The sequence below is a fragment of the Pyrgilauda ruficollis genome, unplaced genomic scaffold (assembly GCF_017590135.1).
Source record: "Pyrgilauda ruficollis isolate IOZ18807 unplaced genomic scaffold, ASM1759013v1 scaffold70, whole genome shotgun sequence".
Lineage (NCBI taxonomy): Eukaryota > Metazoa > Chordata > Aves > Passeriformes > Passeridae > Pyrgilauda > Pyrgilauda ruficollis.
Genome location: NW_024528822.1, coordinates 3020545 through 3038601, shown reverse-complemented (window position 1 = coordinate 3038601; position 18057 = coordinate 3020545). Strand labels below are relative to the sequence as shown.

Genomic DNA, 18057 nt, shown 5'->3' with positions numbered 1-18057 from the left:
TCCAATATTTAGTGTGTGTCATAGCTTTGATTAATAATTAAGTTTGTATTGGAAGAAAAAATGCAGATGTCATTGTTTTTCATTCTATGTTTTGATGGCATAGCACACTTAAATCAACCATGCTGCTCATCATAAGTGCCAGCACCCTGACCTGAACAAAGGAGAAATCCAGTGATATTTCTTGGCCCTGGGTATAGGCACAGACCCACTTGCAATTCTAATTTATTGTTTAAATCTTTCATAAAAACCACTAAACTGCCCTTCTATAGAAAAAGCATCAAACAGTAGGGGCATGGGACTGGATGTTGAAGTTCTCTGTAGCACTATGACATATTTGCTAAATTCTATGTAGTATAACCAAATAAACCTACAAAATATTCAGTTATGGTTGATCATTAATGAGTGTATGAAAATAGTCCACATCATTAATTGGAAAAATCAAAGGATGAGAGGTGACTCATTATGGTGTCTGCAGAGCTGATGAGAGGTGTTACTTTCCTGACAGTAAAGGCCTGGAATTCCCACTAAAATTAAATGGAACCTATATTGCAATTTCACAGTCATTTTTTGTTCTTAATGAGCAGTTACATTTTGATAGACAAATTGAATGCATGTAATAGTTCCTCTTGGTGGAAATGCTTTGTTGGAAGAAAACCTGGCTGTAGTATTATTACAAAAACAATCTTTCCTTGCCCTAAAATAGGCATTTTAATCAGTTATTCTGAAAGCAGGACTTTGTGCCTAAGCATTGATTAAATCTCACTTGGCTAACCTTTCACCTTTATCCTGCAGCAGGCTCCCATAAAAGTCTTGTTTTACACCAGAGCAGGTTTTCAACAGAATCATGTAAAATTTAGCCCTGTCTGTATCTCAGTGAGGAATCTCACTCTGGGTGAACCTGTAAGAAATTTTGGGATTCTCCAAGAGTCAGAGGTGGCAATGGCACCCTCTTTGATTTTATTTTAGATGACAGAAGGGTGAGCTCTTCCCACTGTGTGCCACACCGAGAACATGGTTCCACTTGTATAGTTTATGCTCTGATAGAGGTAGGTCAGTGTATTTCCACCAGATGCTGCAATTTATTTGCCTTCCATTTTCTGTTGGAGCAAGCAATTTGAAAGTAAATTATATTCAGAACACTGAAGCGTTCAATTTTTCAAGATGTAGCACTCATTGTCTTGCAATTTTTTGTTTAGTAGTTTTTGGGGGAGTATTTTGGGTTTTGCGTGGGAGGGGCATTATCTTAGTTTATAGAAGCAACATTCATGGATGTGAAGGAGGGCAACAGTAATCAAGGGGGTAATTGAGAAAATTCTAATTGGTTGCACTACTGCAAATATCCCTGAATTTTGTAAGGAGAAGTGATCGATTTCCAAAGGCCATTTTACTCTCTTGCTGTGACACCACACAGAAACATCAGGGACTTGCTTAGTATCTTTCCCTTGCTCCCAAGAATGCTCCTCATAAAGGCCAAAACCCAAGTCATTCAAAAGACTTACTGAATTGTCTTGGCTCTTCACTGGTCCTTTGGCATGTAACACACACAATCAAAGAATTGTTTAGTTGGAAGTGACCTTTTGAAATCATCTGGTCCAACTCCCTGCTCGAGCAGGGTCACCTAGAGGAGGTTGCCCAGGGTGTTGTCCAGTCAGATTTTGAATATCTCCAAGAATGAACACTCCACAACCTGATTGTGCAACGCAGTCCAGTGTTTGACCACCTTCAAACAAAAAAATGTCTTCATGTATTCAGATTAAATTTTCTATTTTGGAATTTCTCCCTATTGCCTCTTGTTCTGTCCGTGGACAAAAAAGTCAGAAGAGTCCGGCTCCCTCTTCTTCATTCCTGCCTTTCAGCTATACACAGTGGTAGTATCCTGTGAGCCTTCTTTTCTTCAGGTTGAAGAGTCACATCTCCTCATGTGACAGATACTCAAATCCATTAAACCAGTCCCGTGCTGGAGTCATTCCAGTAAGTTCTTCTCTCTCATTGTGGAACCCACAACACCCAGATGGGACCTTAGCAGTGCTGATTAGGGTGGAAGGATCATCTCCCTCTGCCTGCTGGCTGTGTTTTTGTTAATCCAGCCTGTGAGGCTGTTGGGCACCTTTGCTTCATGACACATTGCTGATGTACAGTTTATTGTCCACCATGACCTCAAGGTCCTTTTCTACAGAGCTGTTTTCCATCTGGCTTAGACCCCCCCAGGGATGCTGGTGCCTGGGGTTAGGAGTGACACTTGCAGTTAGGTGGTGGCACATTGGGCTGAGCTTCTGTCTGCAGGCACTGTAGAGTTTGGCTTTTGGAAACAAGCAGAATAGTTGACCAGGTTAGAAACAAGAAAAGACCCAACCAAAAGCCTCTTTTTGATTATTTCTGTTCTTTAATAACTAATTTCTTCTTCAGATGTCCCAAAAATGCAGTTACTTTCCAAAATCCCATTGGCCCTTATCTCAGAGCAGTAGTCATCCTTCATTGTCCTTTCAATGTCTTTTATCTCATAAAATGTACTCTCAGTTTCTAACCTTTCCTATAAGAAGGCAACTGATTGATAACATCTACTTTTTGTCTCTTTTCCCTGAACATCTGGGCTGAGAGATCAGAAGCTGCATTTGAGCAAAATGATCCCATTTTTTCTAAAACTTAAATAAGTCTCTACAGTAATTTGATCTGCATTTATCTGCTTGCAAATCATGGGTTCTGAGATGATTCTCAAGTTTTTCAAAGAGACAAAGTTAAATAGGTGAAAAGCTTAAAGCAAGACAGTGCAGCATTGGACCTGCAGCATTGTTGAATATGGGTTGTACTTGTTCACAAGTAATTTAATTTACTGCTTATTTGATATTGTGGAGTTTTTTTTCAGTTTTCAGAGGAAGACAGCAGAACCAGAAAATATTAAAATATTCCTAGTTGGAACTTGTTTTCTCTCCTGCCTTGGATACTGGCTCAATATTTGCAGCACTGGATAGAGAATTTGAGCATGAAGGACACATATGCATGTGGACCCATGCAAAACTGTTTATTTGCATTTTTAAAATGAGTGAAGCTGTTTCTCCAGATATAACCTGTGTGTGGGTAGAGATGCCATGCTCAGCCATATACCATATATTTGACTTAGCCGTAAAGGCACATTTGACAGTTACTTGTCTACATATAATTATGGTGTTATTTATGAGGTTATTGGTACTTGCTGTACTTAGACTATGCAGTCACATTTTTTTGTTGCTCCATCCTTCTGTTGGTTGACAGGTTTTTTCCTGTCTTCCTCATTTTCTTCCATCCTTTAAGATTTCTCATCCACTGTCACTGAAACATTTCAATTTTGCTTTTTCTCTCTTCCTGAAAAGATTTTTGTAGTTGCCTGGGATATTACATGTAACAGCATGTAGTCAGAGGCTATACATCAGAATTAAACTTCAGAAGGTTAATGGTGTTCATGGATTGCAGGATTAACAGTTTAACAGTTAGGTTTTCAGCAGAGTTGCAGAGGGGTGGAGAATCCAGAACTTAGAAGAGGATAATAATATTTCTTACTTCAGAGGAGATGCAAAGCATAATTAATTTGTCCTTGTATAGTGCTTTGTGATCCTGGGATAGGAGAAGCTTTGTGTGTACTGCTACTACACATAATCAGAGACAGAAGCCCTTTAGATTAACAGAGCTGTCCAGAAATTAGAATTATGCATGAACATATTAAGAGCAAAACATCATAGCAAATGCATGTAAATACACAAATATGAAGTTTTGGGGAATTTATAACAGAATCAAAAGCAGCCAAGACTTTCCAAAGACATAATAATGGTTGCCTGAAAGAGCTGTGGTTGGTGTAGCTTTACCATGGTCCAGTCACAATTTTTCAAAAGTAGCAGCTTAGTATTTACAGTCACATAACCTGAGGCCATCTTTTTTCCTTGACATTGCATTAACATTGGGGTCAAGTAAAACAGCATTTCCTAATGTAGGAGCTCTGCAAAGGACAGACTGTCCTTGTGCATTATTATTTCTGTGTGTTGTACTTTTGAAACTGTTTCAGTGTCATCCTGTTTCACTTCCCTTGAAGTGAGATTCTGCCATAATTTGATAACATACTGCTAAATTGGTCTATTGCTAGACCAATTTCTGTCTTTTGGTGCCTTTGCCCTTCATCCATACCTGTTCAGGAGGCCTCAGTGGGATGAGATGGACCCTAGGTTTGTTCATAGACTTGATCATTGGTTTACCATTTCAGCAGGCTCTGACTTGCCTCTGCTTGCTTTCTTCTCCACATAAAGAAGAAGCTATAGAAGAGAGGATAAAATTGGTTGTCTCATTGAGCTTGGACTTCTTCCAACAATGGATAGTGTTGCTGTTTTAAGATTATCAGCAGAAAGCCCAGTATAATTGGTAGTACAAACTTATTCCCAGTCATAGCACAAAAAGCTGTACTGCCAAGGAAGCGTAGCCACTTAAAGGCTTGTGCACATGTAAGTGGTTGCTACTGTCTCTGTGAATGTCCTACCTTCATCTGCCAGTCTGTTCACTGCTGCACCCCTTGTTGCCACCACATGACACCCTCTGTCTCATCATTGTGGAGATGGGAAAGAGGGAAGTGGAAGGTCTCTTTCAGAGATGGAGCCATTAACCATCAGCTTCTTCCTGAATTCATTGCAGGAACCCTGAACTAGACAGGAAAATAAAATGTGGAAAACTCTTTCTTAACCAAATGAAGCGTTTTATACCAATTATTGCTTTTCAGGTGGCCTTCTTCCTTTTAATGCACGACAGTACAACCTCATTACTGCCCTCTTTGCTTTTCAACTTGTTCAAAGCATTCCCTGTGGAGTCTCAGCTTTATGTTTGTGTGTTCTGCACTATAATTATAATGATAATTCACCTAACATGAAAGCTTTCTGGAGGTAAGTGTAGCAGAAACACTTTCTCTGCTGTAAGCTAATTTTGCTCCTTACCTAGATTCCCACCCCACCTTGCATAGCACATGTTGTTGAGTTCACTAATGCCACACAAGCTGTGGTCACTTGGCATTTGTTTCAGACTACTCCTGTTGCCTTCACTTGGTCTGTGTCTCTGGCATAAAAGTCCACCCTCCATCCATTGGGGAACTACTGCTGCTTTCTCCATGGCACACAATATTTTTTGTCTCTTTCCTTCCTTTCTTCCCATGAGAAGAGCATCCAAGCAGTATCCCCCATCCCCTCCCTTTTTTAAACTGCTAAATAATGCTACTTGAGAACTTGAGTTTGCCTGCATTTTTCTTTTACTAGCAAGTGTGAGAAATGTATTAATATTTAATCCAAACAATTTGGAAGAAGTTGAAGCTACAATTAGATAGCCATGGCCATCTGTTGTGAACAGCAGAACAAGAATGTACTTAATAACTTGGAAAGAGAAAAGGGACTGCCAATCACCTATAGAATATTCCTTAATAAAGCTTGCACAGTCTCTGCAGAGGGAGATCCAGGTGGTGAAGGAGACACTCCAGACCATGCTGGTGCAACTTCAGTCAGCCAAGGAGGCAGGAGAAGAAAAGGCTGGAGACTTCCTCTGTGACAGCTGGTGTCCAGGAAAACAAGACTGGAAGGAATAATGAGCAGAAAGAGCTGGTAGGATGACATTAATTCACAAAGGGCTGCTTTTAGTAACTGAATACTGTTTTACTAAGCCTCAGGGATCTCTTCTCTCCCCTGCATAACTAATAACTAAATCAATTATGGAGAAACAGAGCCTGGAGGTCTATCATCAGAAGTATGCTACGCAGGCTCATATGTTTTGGCACAGATTGGGAAACAGCTTTCAGAGCAGAGCAGCTCCTGTAAATGTGTAGATTACAAATTGATACATTTCAAGTGAGTCTGCAAAGTTGCCTTTAATGTCAGTGAAGTGTTCTCCTTGAAGGCTCATAAACGCTGTCTTCCTCTACTCATGGATTTTTTCCCCTGATTTAAAAACGCAGCATTAAAGCTGGAACATCTAGTATTTCTTGGAAAATAGCTCTAAGAATAAAAAGAACTTTTTCCCCCCCTTTGGCTTTAACAGCTTTCTTACACTGAATGTATTTTCACATTCCTGCCAATAATTAAATCAATAGGGCGAAATTCAAGCTAACCGTGTTCTTTCAACTGAAATTTGGATCTCATTTGCTCTGTGGTATTAAGTACAGTGGAGGTAACTAACAGCAGCCCCTACAGGAGTAGTTTAACTCAATTTATTTAGGTATTAATATAAACTTTCTTTAGTAATACAGGGGTTGTAAAGCAAAAAAAAAATCTTACATTGGTGATCTGTGTTGCTTATATTTAAATATTGTATGAACAATAAGTCATTTAAGTCTTGTAAAGATTACTACTGTTACTTTGATCTTCCTTGTAAGCTTCAGAAGGAATACAGATTTTTTTTGCAAGACACATATGTAAATATATACACATGCATAGTTAAACATGTTTTTTTTATAGGAAATAAAAGCAATATTCAACTGACGCCAACTGGATGATTGTTCAAGAGTTAATGTCTTCAAAAATTCATGTGTACTTCTACTTTGATACCAGTATATCTCTGATACCATAAAAATTCTGTTGCAGAGGGAGAATTTTTTTTTATCTTAATTTTTAAAAATACAATAGAAAATGTCTTGCAACTGAGTACTGTACTTTTTTGATACTGTTTTCTGACATTTTTAGAATTACTCTTCTACTTCAGTTACATTTTATAGCCACATTGTGTTTTTGCAAATTTTGAAGGTCATTGGACTGCTTTCCCACTAAGATCCTGTTCATTCTTTGTGCGTTTTAATGCTAGTTGAAACTTCTACCTCAGTGTTAAGTATGGAAGGAGGGAGGAAAAAAAAGTGCCAGGCAGCTGAGACATACAACAGGATTATAATTGCCTCCAGAAGCATATGGCTGTCAAACCAGGGCAGCAGAGCTAAGGTGGTTTCTAGTGATCAGATCCTCAGGGTTGCGTTACAGCCCTGTAATTCAGAACATGGTTGACTCTTCTCATTGTGTAATATATGGGCCAATATCCACGTTGTGGTAAAGACTCTTGGAGCTCCAGCTTGCATGGACTCTGCTACTCGGCTCCCTAATGGAGATCTCTTGCTGTTCTGCTTGACAAGTTTGTCTCTCCATGTCCCTGTTCAATACCTACCTCCCCACCACAGCTCTGGCACTTTCTGAAGCTCCTCTGAACAGATGAACAAGGTGTTTGCCTCCACCTCAGGGCGGGAGACAAGTGCAGGTGGCGCCCTGACATTCAGCCCACGCACAGGACCAGCTCCAGGGCAAAACCTGCCTGCCAGAAAGCACTCATGGAAACCCACATGAGTTCAGGTAAAGAAGAAAGAGAGCACTCTGATACAGCTCTTAAAACTGTTTCTTTAACACCCTGGGATTCAATACCATAGAGGGCCCAGGTACTGCATTTCCAGCAAGGAGCATTTATATAGGACTGTGACACCAGTCCCAGAGATGGTGGCCAGTACACTAAACTAAGGTTTCATGACATCTCACTCTCTCACCCTGCAGAGTTTTGTCCTTTGAATACTTAGTGCCTCCAATGTAAACAGTTGTTAGGCCCCAGAAGTGCCTTAGAGCCAGGATCAGTTACAGCTGAACCATCAGGTCTGCCTCCTTGCAGCAGCAAGGGCTCAACAACAGGAATAGGACCTGACCATCACAGGGGCAGGAGAACAGCATCCTCATTCCCACTAGCAAGGTTTCTTGAAGACATTCCCATTCAATTAAAAAAACTGTATGGCTTTTGTGTTTCAAAGCTTCAGAGCACTACTGCATCTTAATAAAAACTCATTTTAGGCAACCACTCTAGTAAGATACTGAATTTCTAAGGAGAAGGGAAACTGAATCAGTCATCATTGATGTAATGTTTGTATCTGTTAACATCTATTTTATATGTAACATGGACTACTACTACTCCTTTAATTTATTGTTCCATTAACTTCATTGTTTGTTGTTGGAAGTTAGAGTCAATAACCATCCCTTTTCTCAGACACATTTGATAATAAGCATACTTTTTAAAAAAGGTACACTATGCAATGTATTGGCTGCCTTTTATCTGTGAATAGAAAACTTTCAAATAAAGAGAAGTATGTTTTTAACTAACCCAATGTCTGTTTGCATTCTGTGCAGTGTACAGCATTTTAGAAGTTTCATCATGGGGAGTGGAGGAGAGAAAAGGAGAAAGAAACCATGTGTGTGACTATCATTGTGCTGCTGACAGCAGTAATTCATCTGCTTGGGCTAGCCTGTTATGTCTTTTGAAAACAGTCTAAAGATATATTCAAGACTAAAGCCTGACAGCAACATGTAGTTCTTTTCAGTATGAGAGGGAGAAATAAGTATCACACAGTGAACTGTACAGACAGGTAAAACCTGCACTTGGGTCCCAGCTTGACTCAGTCTTGCTCTGCAGCTGAGTCCTGCTGGCCCTCCCTCAGTTCCTCACCCCTGGGTAAGGGCTGAAGGAAGAGCAGTGTGACGGTGTCTTGGCTACAGCAATATCTGAGGTCAAAGTTATGCTCTTACACACATTCATTGCCATGATGGGAGGTAGGAGAGTGTGCATCGTGTCCCAAGGACCATTTTCATACATTGTTGCTAGAATTCTCACTTCTGGGCAGGCTGGTCTCCCACCACCTGCAAACAATGAAAATCTCCAGAAAGAAGGTCATGTGCTGTCCCTAGACCCAAGAGGTTTAAAGCCCAGACCCAAAAGGTTTAAAGACTACATAGGAAAATAGGGCTTGATGTTTTTTCCTTTGCTACAGCAACAGATTAATAAAATAATTTAGATTAAGACCCTAAGTCTGAGCCCAACCATTCACCCAACATTGCCAAGCAAGTGCACCACTAAAACACATCCATAAGTGCCACATCAACACATCTTTTAAATACCTCCAGCACTGGTGACACTATCACCTCCCTGAGCAGCCTGATCCACTGCTTGAAAAGCCCTTTCAGTGAAGAATTTTTTCTTGATACCTAACATTAACCTCCCCTCACACTTAGAGTGCATCTTGAGGGCATTCCCTCTTGATCCTGTTACTTGTTACCTTGGAGCAGAGGCCAACCCCCACCTGGCTACAACCTTCAGGCAGTTGTAGAGAGTGATATGGTTCCCCCTGAGCTTCCTTTTCTCCAGGCTGAACACCCCCAGCTCCCTCAGCTGCTTCTCATCAAATTTGTGCTCCAGACGCTTCACCAGTTCCCTTGCTCTTCCAGAGCACACACAATGGACTGCTCCAAGAGAGCTGCAAGATGAGGAAAAGTAGCTCATCTTTAGCAGTCCCTTTCATGTGCTTTGTGGGAAGAGTAGTCGATTTTGTTGAATATACCCCCCTCACGGTATAAACATGCTCTCACGGTACAAACGTGCTCTCAAGGGACTAAAGACTGAAGCAAGTAGAAGAGAGCACTCCAAAGGGTGTTCAGCTCCAGCCTAATATTGCTTTTCACAATCAATTAGCTAATCCATTATTTCTAAAGCATGACAGCTCAGGCTTTTGCTATCATTACTTGTTAAATCAAGATAAGTGCCTGTTTTCTAGAGCATTGGAGAAGGCAGTTCAATAATGGGTCCCAAATAGGCAGTAGTGCTGGAGAGAGCTCCAGGGTGAGATTAGAATAATCCTCATGTATCCTCTTAGTTTGCTATCCTCTTGCTGAACACCCTGGGACAAATAGGGGTTTTTTTTGTTTTTTTTTTGTTTTTTTTTTTTTTTAGTCTCAGAAATTACCATGCTACAAAGAAGCTCTAAAATAGTGAATATTTTTCTGCACTGCTAAAGATGATAATACAAGTTTCTGGAGAAGCATTAAAAAATAATAAGAAGAAAGAAAGGGCCTGTGAATAAAGGAGGTTCTGCCTGAACCTGAAAAGCAGCCAAGCCAGCAGCCACAGTAAAGCATTTCTCTCAAATTTCTAATGAAGACTTGGATATGAGGCCTGGGAAAAGAACATCTGGGGTTGAGTGAGTAAGGAAATGTTTGAATTCTGCTCATGCATGGTATTCAGTCACACTTTCCTTGTTTCCTTATCTGGAAGAACAGTGTCTTTGGGAAGGGGTTGTTGGGGCATTGTCAAAGACACATAATGTCAATACAACACTAGACTATTTGTTCTTGTAATCACCTGCAAAGTTGAATAAATTGTTTAAAATTAAACCAGCCATACAGGAATACTAAGTGGGAAGAAAGAGAGAACATTAAAGTAGTCAGGCACAGGTAGGAGACACATGATAGATCTCACTAGAGAAATGGAAAATTGAGAGACCTTTTCACAGTGACGATCCAATTTACAAGAAGAAAATGACCTTGAATTTATTACTTTTTTCACACTGAGACTTTGAAACTCAGAGGAAAGACCTTTCTGTTTTCCTGTCAAAGTAGGCTTAAGATTTTGTCTATCAGCTCAATCCCAAAACCTAGAGTTTTGTGCCCATTCTCATGTTTCCCTGTAGTAGCAGCTCCAGGGCAAGGCTCAGGGGCAGCAGCAGGGAGCCAGGCACAGCTCTACAGGTAGAACTTCAGGGCTGTATCACAGTTTACTCCTTTAATTTCAATAACATGACTTCCTGGAGCAGCAGCTGACTGGTTGATCCAGCTATTTTCCTCACTTACATGGGCAATACTGAAGAGCAAGAACATGGCATTGCATCTGTACACAGTACAGACAAGCACTGACAATTCTGCTGTGCTCCCATAAAGTAAAAGCAAGTGAGGTTTCAGAAAAAGAGGTACAAGAACCTCTTTGGAAATTAGGGCAAACTAATGTAAGTTATAAGACCAGCAAAATTCAGCACAGATAGCTTGCCAACTAAAGCCCAAAATGTGACCCACTCATGTCCTTTAGTATATACATGGAGAAAGATTTGCCTACTGGTTGTTTCATCTAGCAGAAATCACAAAACAAAAAAGGAAAAAAAGAAAAAAAAAAAGATATTTTTAGCAGGGAGAGTAAATATCCACTGGTGGGTATGTTTTTTTTTTCCCAGAAACTGTGATTCTGCATCCCAGATGCAATGCACTTGAAACAGAAAACACCACAATTCAGTTTTATACAGCCTGTATGATACCTGTAGAACTGAAAAATAGTCACAGGGCTTTACCTTAAATATATATATTTTCCTTACTAGCTTAAAAAAAAATAATAGAGGTACAGAAAAAGAAATTCATTAAATAGTGCTTAGCTCAGAGCAGAGTTGGAGGACAGAGCAACTGGGTGTCAGCAAGTTGGGAAAGTCTATTTACCCATTCTCTGATCTTGACCTTAGCTCAAAAGGGCAAGTAAAACCAAATGCTAGGGAAGGCCTTCCTGTAAATCTTCCACAGGAAGCAAAGACTGAAGCTATTACAAAATGTTTCACAGCCCAGCTAGGGAGAAGCCTAGGCTTATGAGCCAAATTTCTTCCCTCTCACGTGCATGCAGGTTAAATGGTCTCAGGAGCTAGGGACACATGCCGTGGTGCAGTACCAGGGAGGACAGGCCACCAGACATGGTGGCTCAGGAGCAGAGGCAGTGCCACAGCACTTGGACAGCACTCCAGCCTGAGAGGCAGCACAGCCACTTGCAGCATTGCTTATCATCCTCTGCAACAGAGGAAAACCCAAAGAAATCCAACCAACAGTAAGCCATCAGGCACTTCTTGTCTTGGCTGTTTGTGCTGATCAATGTAGTGCTGCTTGGTTTTGTTAAATGAGAAAGAAAAGGTGAAAAGAGCACCCTGCCTCTCACAGCCATACGTGATTTGTCATTGCTAGTTTTCTATAATGAACTGTAACAAGTGAAACCAGTCTCTCTCCATTAATCCTGATGGGAAAGGTTTCTTCTGTCTTCTCATCCAGTACCCCAAATTCCTTGAATGAATATATGCTATAGCTGTACCAAACACCCAACTGTCCTTGGAACTTCTCTCTAGTCTTATGAACTGAAGGCAGCAACACAGGGCAGCTCTTCCAGCACAGTAATACTCCCTGGTTATGACACAGGAAAAATAAGGCATCACCAGCCTTATTTCCTTCCATGTGTGGGGTTTTTTATTATCCTGAATTAGAAATGTAATATTGGTTTGGTTTACTGTAGTGGGGAAAAAGGGGAAATAAAACCAAACAAAAACCCAATGAGCAATGTTGTACTCTGAAGGAGAAGTAAATCACCTGGTTCATGTCTCCTGTTCTTCAGGCTTAGTTCTTGGACTTTAGGAAGTTCTTCCCACAAGATATATTGAGGTCAGCAGAACAAGCACTTAGGGATTTTTTTATTTACTTCCCCCATACATTGGTAACAGAGCCTTGCTTATCTTTTGCAAGACATATTAGTAAGCTTCAAGTTTTACCTCAAACTTAGTGGTCACTGGGTTATGGGGGATGTTATTTAGCTCTAGTGGTTCAATCAGTAGAAGAAAATATTCCTAATTCCTGTGCACAATCTAAATTGACCAAACTAACCAAAGTGTCTGATGTCTTATGGCCAGGAGCTCCCAGAGTGCTTAACTTCTCTCCAGTCAGTCCACCCTGAGGTAGAGGCTCATGCAAACACATGTGCTCCACATTCATTCCTCTAACACCTTTAACATATGGTTTATGCATGTCCTTAGTGGTGCACTGATTGGAAAGAAAGGAGCAAACTTCATGCTGGAATTCAAGGCTTTTTCCCCACTGCTGGCAGTCATCTTTTCATTTCAGCTTTCCTCTTTGATCTCCCTGCACAGCATCCTGCCTCTGCCATGGGCTGGCACATCAGCTCTGGGACACAGGTGGTGGTGGCAGCGCTCACCCCTGCACTCAGCACATGTGCACGGGCACATCCCCCTCCTCGCACGCATCCTCCATGCCAGAGAATAAACAGAGCCCAGATGCTTTACCCTTGCTCCTTTGGGTCAAAGCCTGCCAAAAGCCTGATGCTCAGGGGAGGCAGGCATGCTCGTCAGGGAGTGAGGATCCCCAGGGCTCGGGTCAAAGAGAGTTGTTTTCATCCAAGCCTCGCACACATCTGCTTCTTGAGAGGTTGAGGCCAGCCAGGCAGAGAGCAGAGCCATTTGTCTCTACCCCCACACCTAAAGGGTTTACTAATCTTCTCCCTCTCACTGCAAAAAGCACTGGCAGAACACCACCAGACGGGCAAGAAAGTTTAGTTCCACTGGTAGAAGTAGGAGGCAAAAGGTACATTTGGGCAGGCAGGGGCTTGCCCCAGCAGCTCCCCCAGAGGAGTTAATCTCATCACAGAATCACAGGAAGAGCTACAGGACCTTGTCAGCCCCACGCATGCCTGAACTAGGGAACCCAGGATCTCACAGGGGATTATCAGCTACAGCAGTACATTCACACATCTTCCTTCCCATTTTTGCAGGGGGAAAGCAAACTCATCTGCCTGGAGATACAGCAAAAACAAATTCAAAAGTCAAGGATAGCCTGGATCGCCATCTGACCCTACTAAAGCTGGGCTGTGTGAGCATGGGCTTTCAGCACTGTACCAGCCTCAGCTGGAGTTAACACATCAGTCCTGGGTGATTACTGTGCAGCTCAGTTAGTGATCATTAAAGGCTTTAGAGAAAGAGGAGGGATGAACCTCTCATGCCTTATAGGTGACTCCAAACTATCCCCAAATTAGCAATTAGAAGTGCTGCCCAGTGCTGAAGGTAGATGAAAGGACAGAGGTCCTGGTCCCTTAGGGCTTTTAAGCACATCTGTGATTTTGAGAATGTCTGAGTCTCCAGTAAATTCTACCAATGCCCTTAAAATAAAAACATTGTATGCTGTCAAGGCTGTGCAAAGTGAACTTTCTGGTGATTCTTGCTTCACTAATGCTAGGATGAAATCTATGTGCCTCTCTAATTTTTGTGAACCCACCACTCACCAGTCAAGAGTGAGGTCTCTTGACCAGTCTGTGGGGATCCTCTAGGCAAGGATGCAGGCAACAGGCACAGGATGTTCAGACCCTTTCTTTCATGTATGTCTCTGACTTTGGACACCAGGTTGATTTTGTAAACCCCTGCAGTGCTTCACTGGGGCTGGGGGTAATTAAAAAGGCATCATTAAAGGCCCTGAAGTTAGGCAGGGCTTTGCATAACCCTGGATTGATGTAGAGAAAAGTTGTGAGACATCCTCCAAGAAGCATTTGGCATAGGATGTGGCAGAATCTGTGTGGCTACACAGACTGCAAGAGTCAGCACCCACTAGAAGACAAGCCTTCCCTTGTGACAGGATTTCAACCATATGCCCTTGTGAATATCACTGGACCACTGAGTGCTGCTTAATTCTCCCCCAGATTGAATAAGTTGCCCCAGCAACTCCCAGCCAGTGGCATAGAAGTTATATCAAGAGTCACCAAGAGGTGAAAATACTTCTCCTGTGCAATTTGGGGTAAAAGTAGGACTTGACAACTTTTACTATGCTCCACATGGAAGAACAGTGTTGATCTGCATTTGGGAGGGAATGAGTTTCAACAGGAGCCCCTTACAAGGATGCATTCAGCAAGCATCCCCTTCCCCCAGCCTAAATTACTCCCCCAAGGGCTTGATACTGATTTTTAGCTGCTCTTTCTACCTTCTGATGCCCTCTGAAGACAGACTCCTTCTTCAGGTTTTATCTTGCAGATATAAGACCTTCTCTAGCAAAGAATAAAATACAAGAACTTAAATGAACAGTTGTCAAAAGGAGAGCTTCTCCTGCACTTAAAAATAAACATTCCCTCCATCTCTAGGCTAAACACTGGGTCTTGAACCAAACCCCACCTCCCCTTCCAGGCATCATTTGCAATCTGACAACTTTGAAACATTCTCAATAGCTGAATCTGAGGAAGTGGGGAGAGGGAGATGACTAGAAGATCTCCAGAGGTCCCTTTCAACCACAACCATTCTGTGATAAGGGGGGAGGGGAATCCCAGAAAGCAAACTGCACTACTTTGTTGAGTTTCAGATCTGCCAAGCGTTCCCTGCCACTTCTAATCACAAGTCAAAGTAATCCTTTAAGAGGTTTTGCTTGAGGGAGCATTAAAGTGTGCAGGATCATGTGGAGCTCTCCAAGGAGAGTCACAAAGTGATACCAGGAAAAAAATGCAGGCAAGAGGCACACCACTGACACGGCTCCAATGTTCTATTAAAATGCTAGAGAAATCCGAGATTAGACAGACACTGACACAGGTTTCTTGTAACAGCAGCCAGTAAGTGCATTTCACTTCTGAATTGCATCTTTATGAGTGGCACTGACCCAAATATAAGGTTTAAGTCCAAATAACAATTTACAATTTACTTTTGGAGTAACAGCTGAGCTGCTTAAGGGAAGCTTGACCTAAGGCAACAAGAAGATAGAGTTCCAGTGTCTGCAACCACATCCCTACAGCATCTGAGCTATGCCTAGGATCTTCTTGTGCTTTTACCCTTTGAAGCTGATATATGATGGTCCTCTCTGAGTTCATCTCTTTGGTGCTCATAAAATAACAGGAATGATGACATTTGACAGAGAAACTCTGCACCAGAAGGTAGGCATTGCAGCAGTAAAGTAAAAGCCTGGATCCTTCCGCTCAGGGACTTCAGCATTTCAAGGTAGCAGCAATGACATAGTTGGATTCACTAAAATAATTCTACCTTAGGTTTTTGGGGTTTTTTTTATTTAATATTTAATCCAAAACAATAATGTGAACATTTCCCCCCCAGATGAAACCTCTCAGGTTCATTGACCAAGATAAAAACCTGTGTCCAAGTGTGGAAAGAATCCAAAAAACAATGGCTCCCCACCATCTGCCTGCTCTGCACAGGGACATCCTGCTCAAAGAGTTTCCTCCACCTACTACTGCTCATTTCTATTCTGCACCCTGCATTGGAAGCCCCTTTTTCACTGCCTTCTTATCCTCTCTACTAGTTGATAAAATGAGCAGCATTCACCTGCCAAGAGGCAGCCCAGTCCAAGGCAGTAGAGAAACCCTCCATGCCACCCACTCAGGGACAGGAGTAAGGAGTTTGCCATTCCCACCAGTATGCCTCATCAACTTCACACTGAGACAGGGACGGAGGGACCCATGACCCACCAAAACCAAGAGAAGTGAACGCAGTGATTAGTGAACCTCAGTTCATTGGCAGATACAGCACATTTCATGCAGCAGTCAGGGAAGAGATTGTCTAGATAAGGGCAAGATAATCAGGTCTGGTTGGCAGACTGCAATTCCCTCTTTGTAGGGCACAATATCCAATCCACAGGGCCATTTCCTCCTTCCCTATCTTGCAGCCCTTTGATACTACTAATTCCTATCTGCATATAAAAGACCCAGTTTTCATCATGACATGGGCTAATTAACTGATTCTGACACAGTAATTAGCTGGTAAAAGTAGGTCTACATTTTCTTACTTAACATAATTGCTGTAGTTCTCATTCTGTGCCAGGGAAGCTTCTGAGTGTGGCTGGGCAGCCTCACTGCATTGCACTGCTCCACGATGCCAAAGACTGGCTGTGCACAAAGTGACAGGATGCTCTGCATCAGCAGATGCAAAGGGACACAGTAGGACTAGGGAAAAGTCCACACCTACCTCAGAACTCACTCCACCAGTGAATCTCTAATATCTTGTTGAGCCAAGTCCTACTTCAACACATCAGACCTGTTTTGTATGAAAGCTCCAGCACATCTATATCTGTGTCAGATGATGCTTAGCCAGTTTTAAAGTACCTCTGTGATTCTAGGAGCCTGTTTTGACCACAGCCATGTTACAGCAGGTGGTGCCAAATAGTCTGCAGAAAAGGAATAACAGCTCTATTGAGCCCCACTGAAAAAGGGAACAGGATGCACATCCCCAGGAGTGCTGGCAAAGCAGCATTTCACATGCCATTCTGAACCACACATATCAGCTTACTCTGCAAATGTGACTGAGTTTTAAATCTCAAATGCTCTACACAACATGATATTTCTCCTCACCTTCCCCCTCCATTCCCCACCCTCAGGGCCATAATTCCCTTCACTCTATTTCCATCTTGGAGATTTCTAATGAAGTTTTAGTAACTCTCTTGACTCTCTCATGGGCAGCAGGTGAGTAATATTGAGGAACAAACAGTATCTTCAGCCCAAAGCAGATGCACTATGTGATTGTGACGCAGAGAATATTTTATTTTTATTCTTATTTCTAAACTTTGTCAGGATAAGGAACACTGACTTTCTTGGGGCAAGCCAAAGACAGCTATCCCTCTCTAACACCCAGTCCACACAGTAGGCCCAGCTGTGGTTAAGTCAAGAAGGGCAGAGCTGTCTGTCTGCACCCCTCTGCTGGGTGTCTGACAGGTGAACCAGTCTAGGTACATCTGTTTCTTCCCTCCTCCCATACCTCTCACTACAGGTACCGAATTCCAGTGCCACCAAAACTAATGGCAATTTATAGCCACTAGTGTCTAGGACAAAGGCTGGCCATGCTCTGGATCAGCTCCTGGATTTTGGTCTGAAATAAGAGTCTGGGCAGGGTTCTGAGAGGGGTACTGAAATCATCCATGTTTCACAGAGGAACACATGAAGTCTGCTGAGAGTCTGGCCTGTTGTTATAGGCCATTATGAAGATACCACCATCTCATAGCAGATGGCAGCATCACATGCTGCAGCATTTTTTAAAGTGCTTTATATGCCAGGAAGCACTCACATCAGGTTAGCAGTTCACAAGCACACTGAAGTTCAGAAATTCATTTACTGCTGTTTTAAATCTTCCCAAATGGCGCTTGTGAGCCCTCCTGCCCCTCCATTACTATATTGCTATTTCCCTGCCCCCAGTAAATGGAAGATGCATTTTATGTGATTTTTTTCCCCCAGTGTGAATGCCTAGAAACACATGATTGTTGAGAAAGACTCTTCAGGGTTACTCCCTGTCACAACTCCTCTGCCTTGCCTGGTTTTGTCCATCTTTAAAGAAAAGACTTTGACTAGATCCAAGGTCCAACAAATAATGGTTGCAGAACCCGCAGAAGTGTGACCTTCACTAGTGGGCTGCCATTACAACATTAGTAATGCAAACTCTGTAACACAAAACAGAGTCCAGCCAAATACTGAGCTGGTGTTATCAGCTGAAGTTGTCCCATT

General features: G+C 42.1%; 1 protein-coding gene across 1 annotated transcript in view; it reads left to right on the top strand.

Annotated features, from left to right (window-relative positions):
* Positions 1–8114, top strand: part of DISC1 (DISC1 scaffold protein) — a 132965-nt gene extending 124851 nt beyond the window's left edge. Inside the window, 2 exon segments of the mRNA XM_041485507.1 lie at positions 5436–5533; positions 5535–8114. Of these exon segments, the coding sequence (XP_041341441.1) occupies positions 5436–5533; positions 5535–5609 (173 nt within the window). The 3' untranslated portion in view covers positions 5610–8114.
* Positions 8115–18057: the final 9943 nt, after the last annotated feature.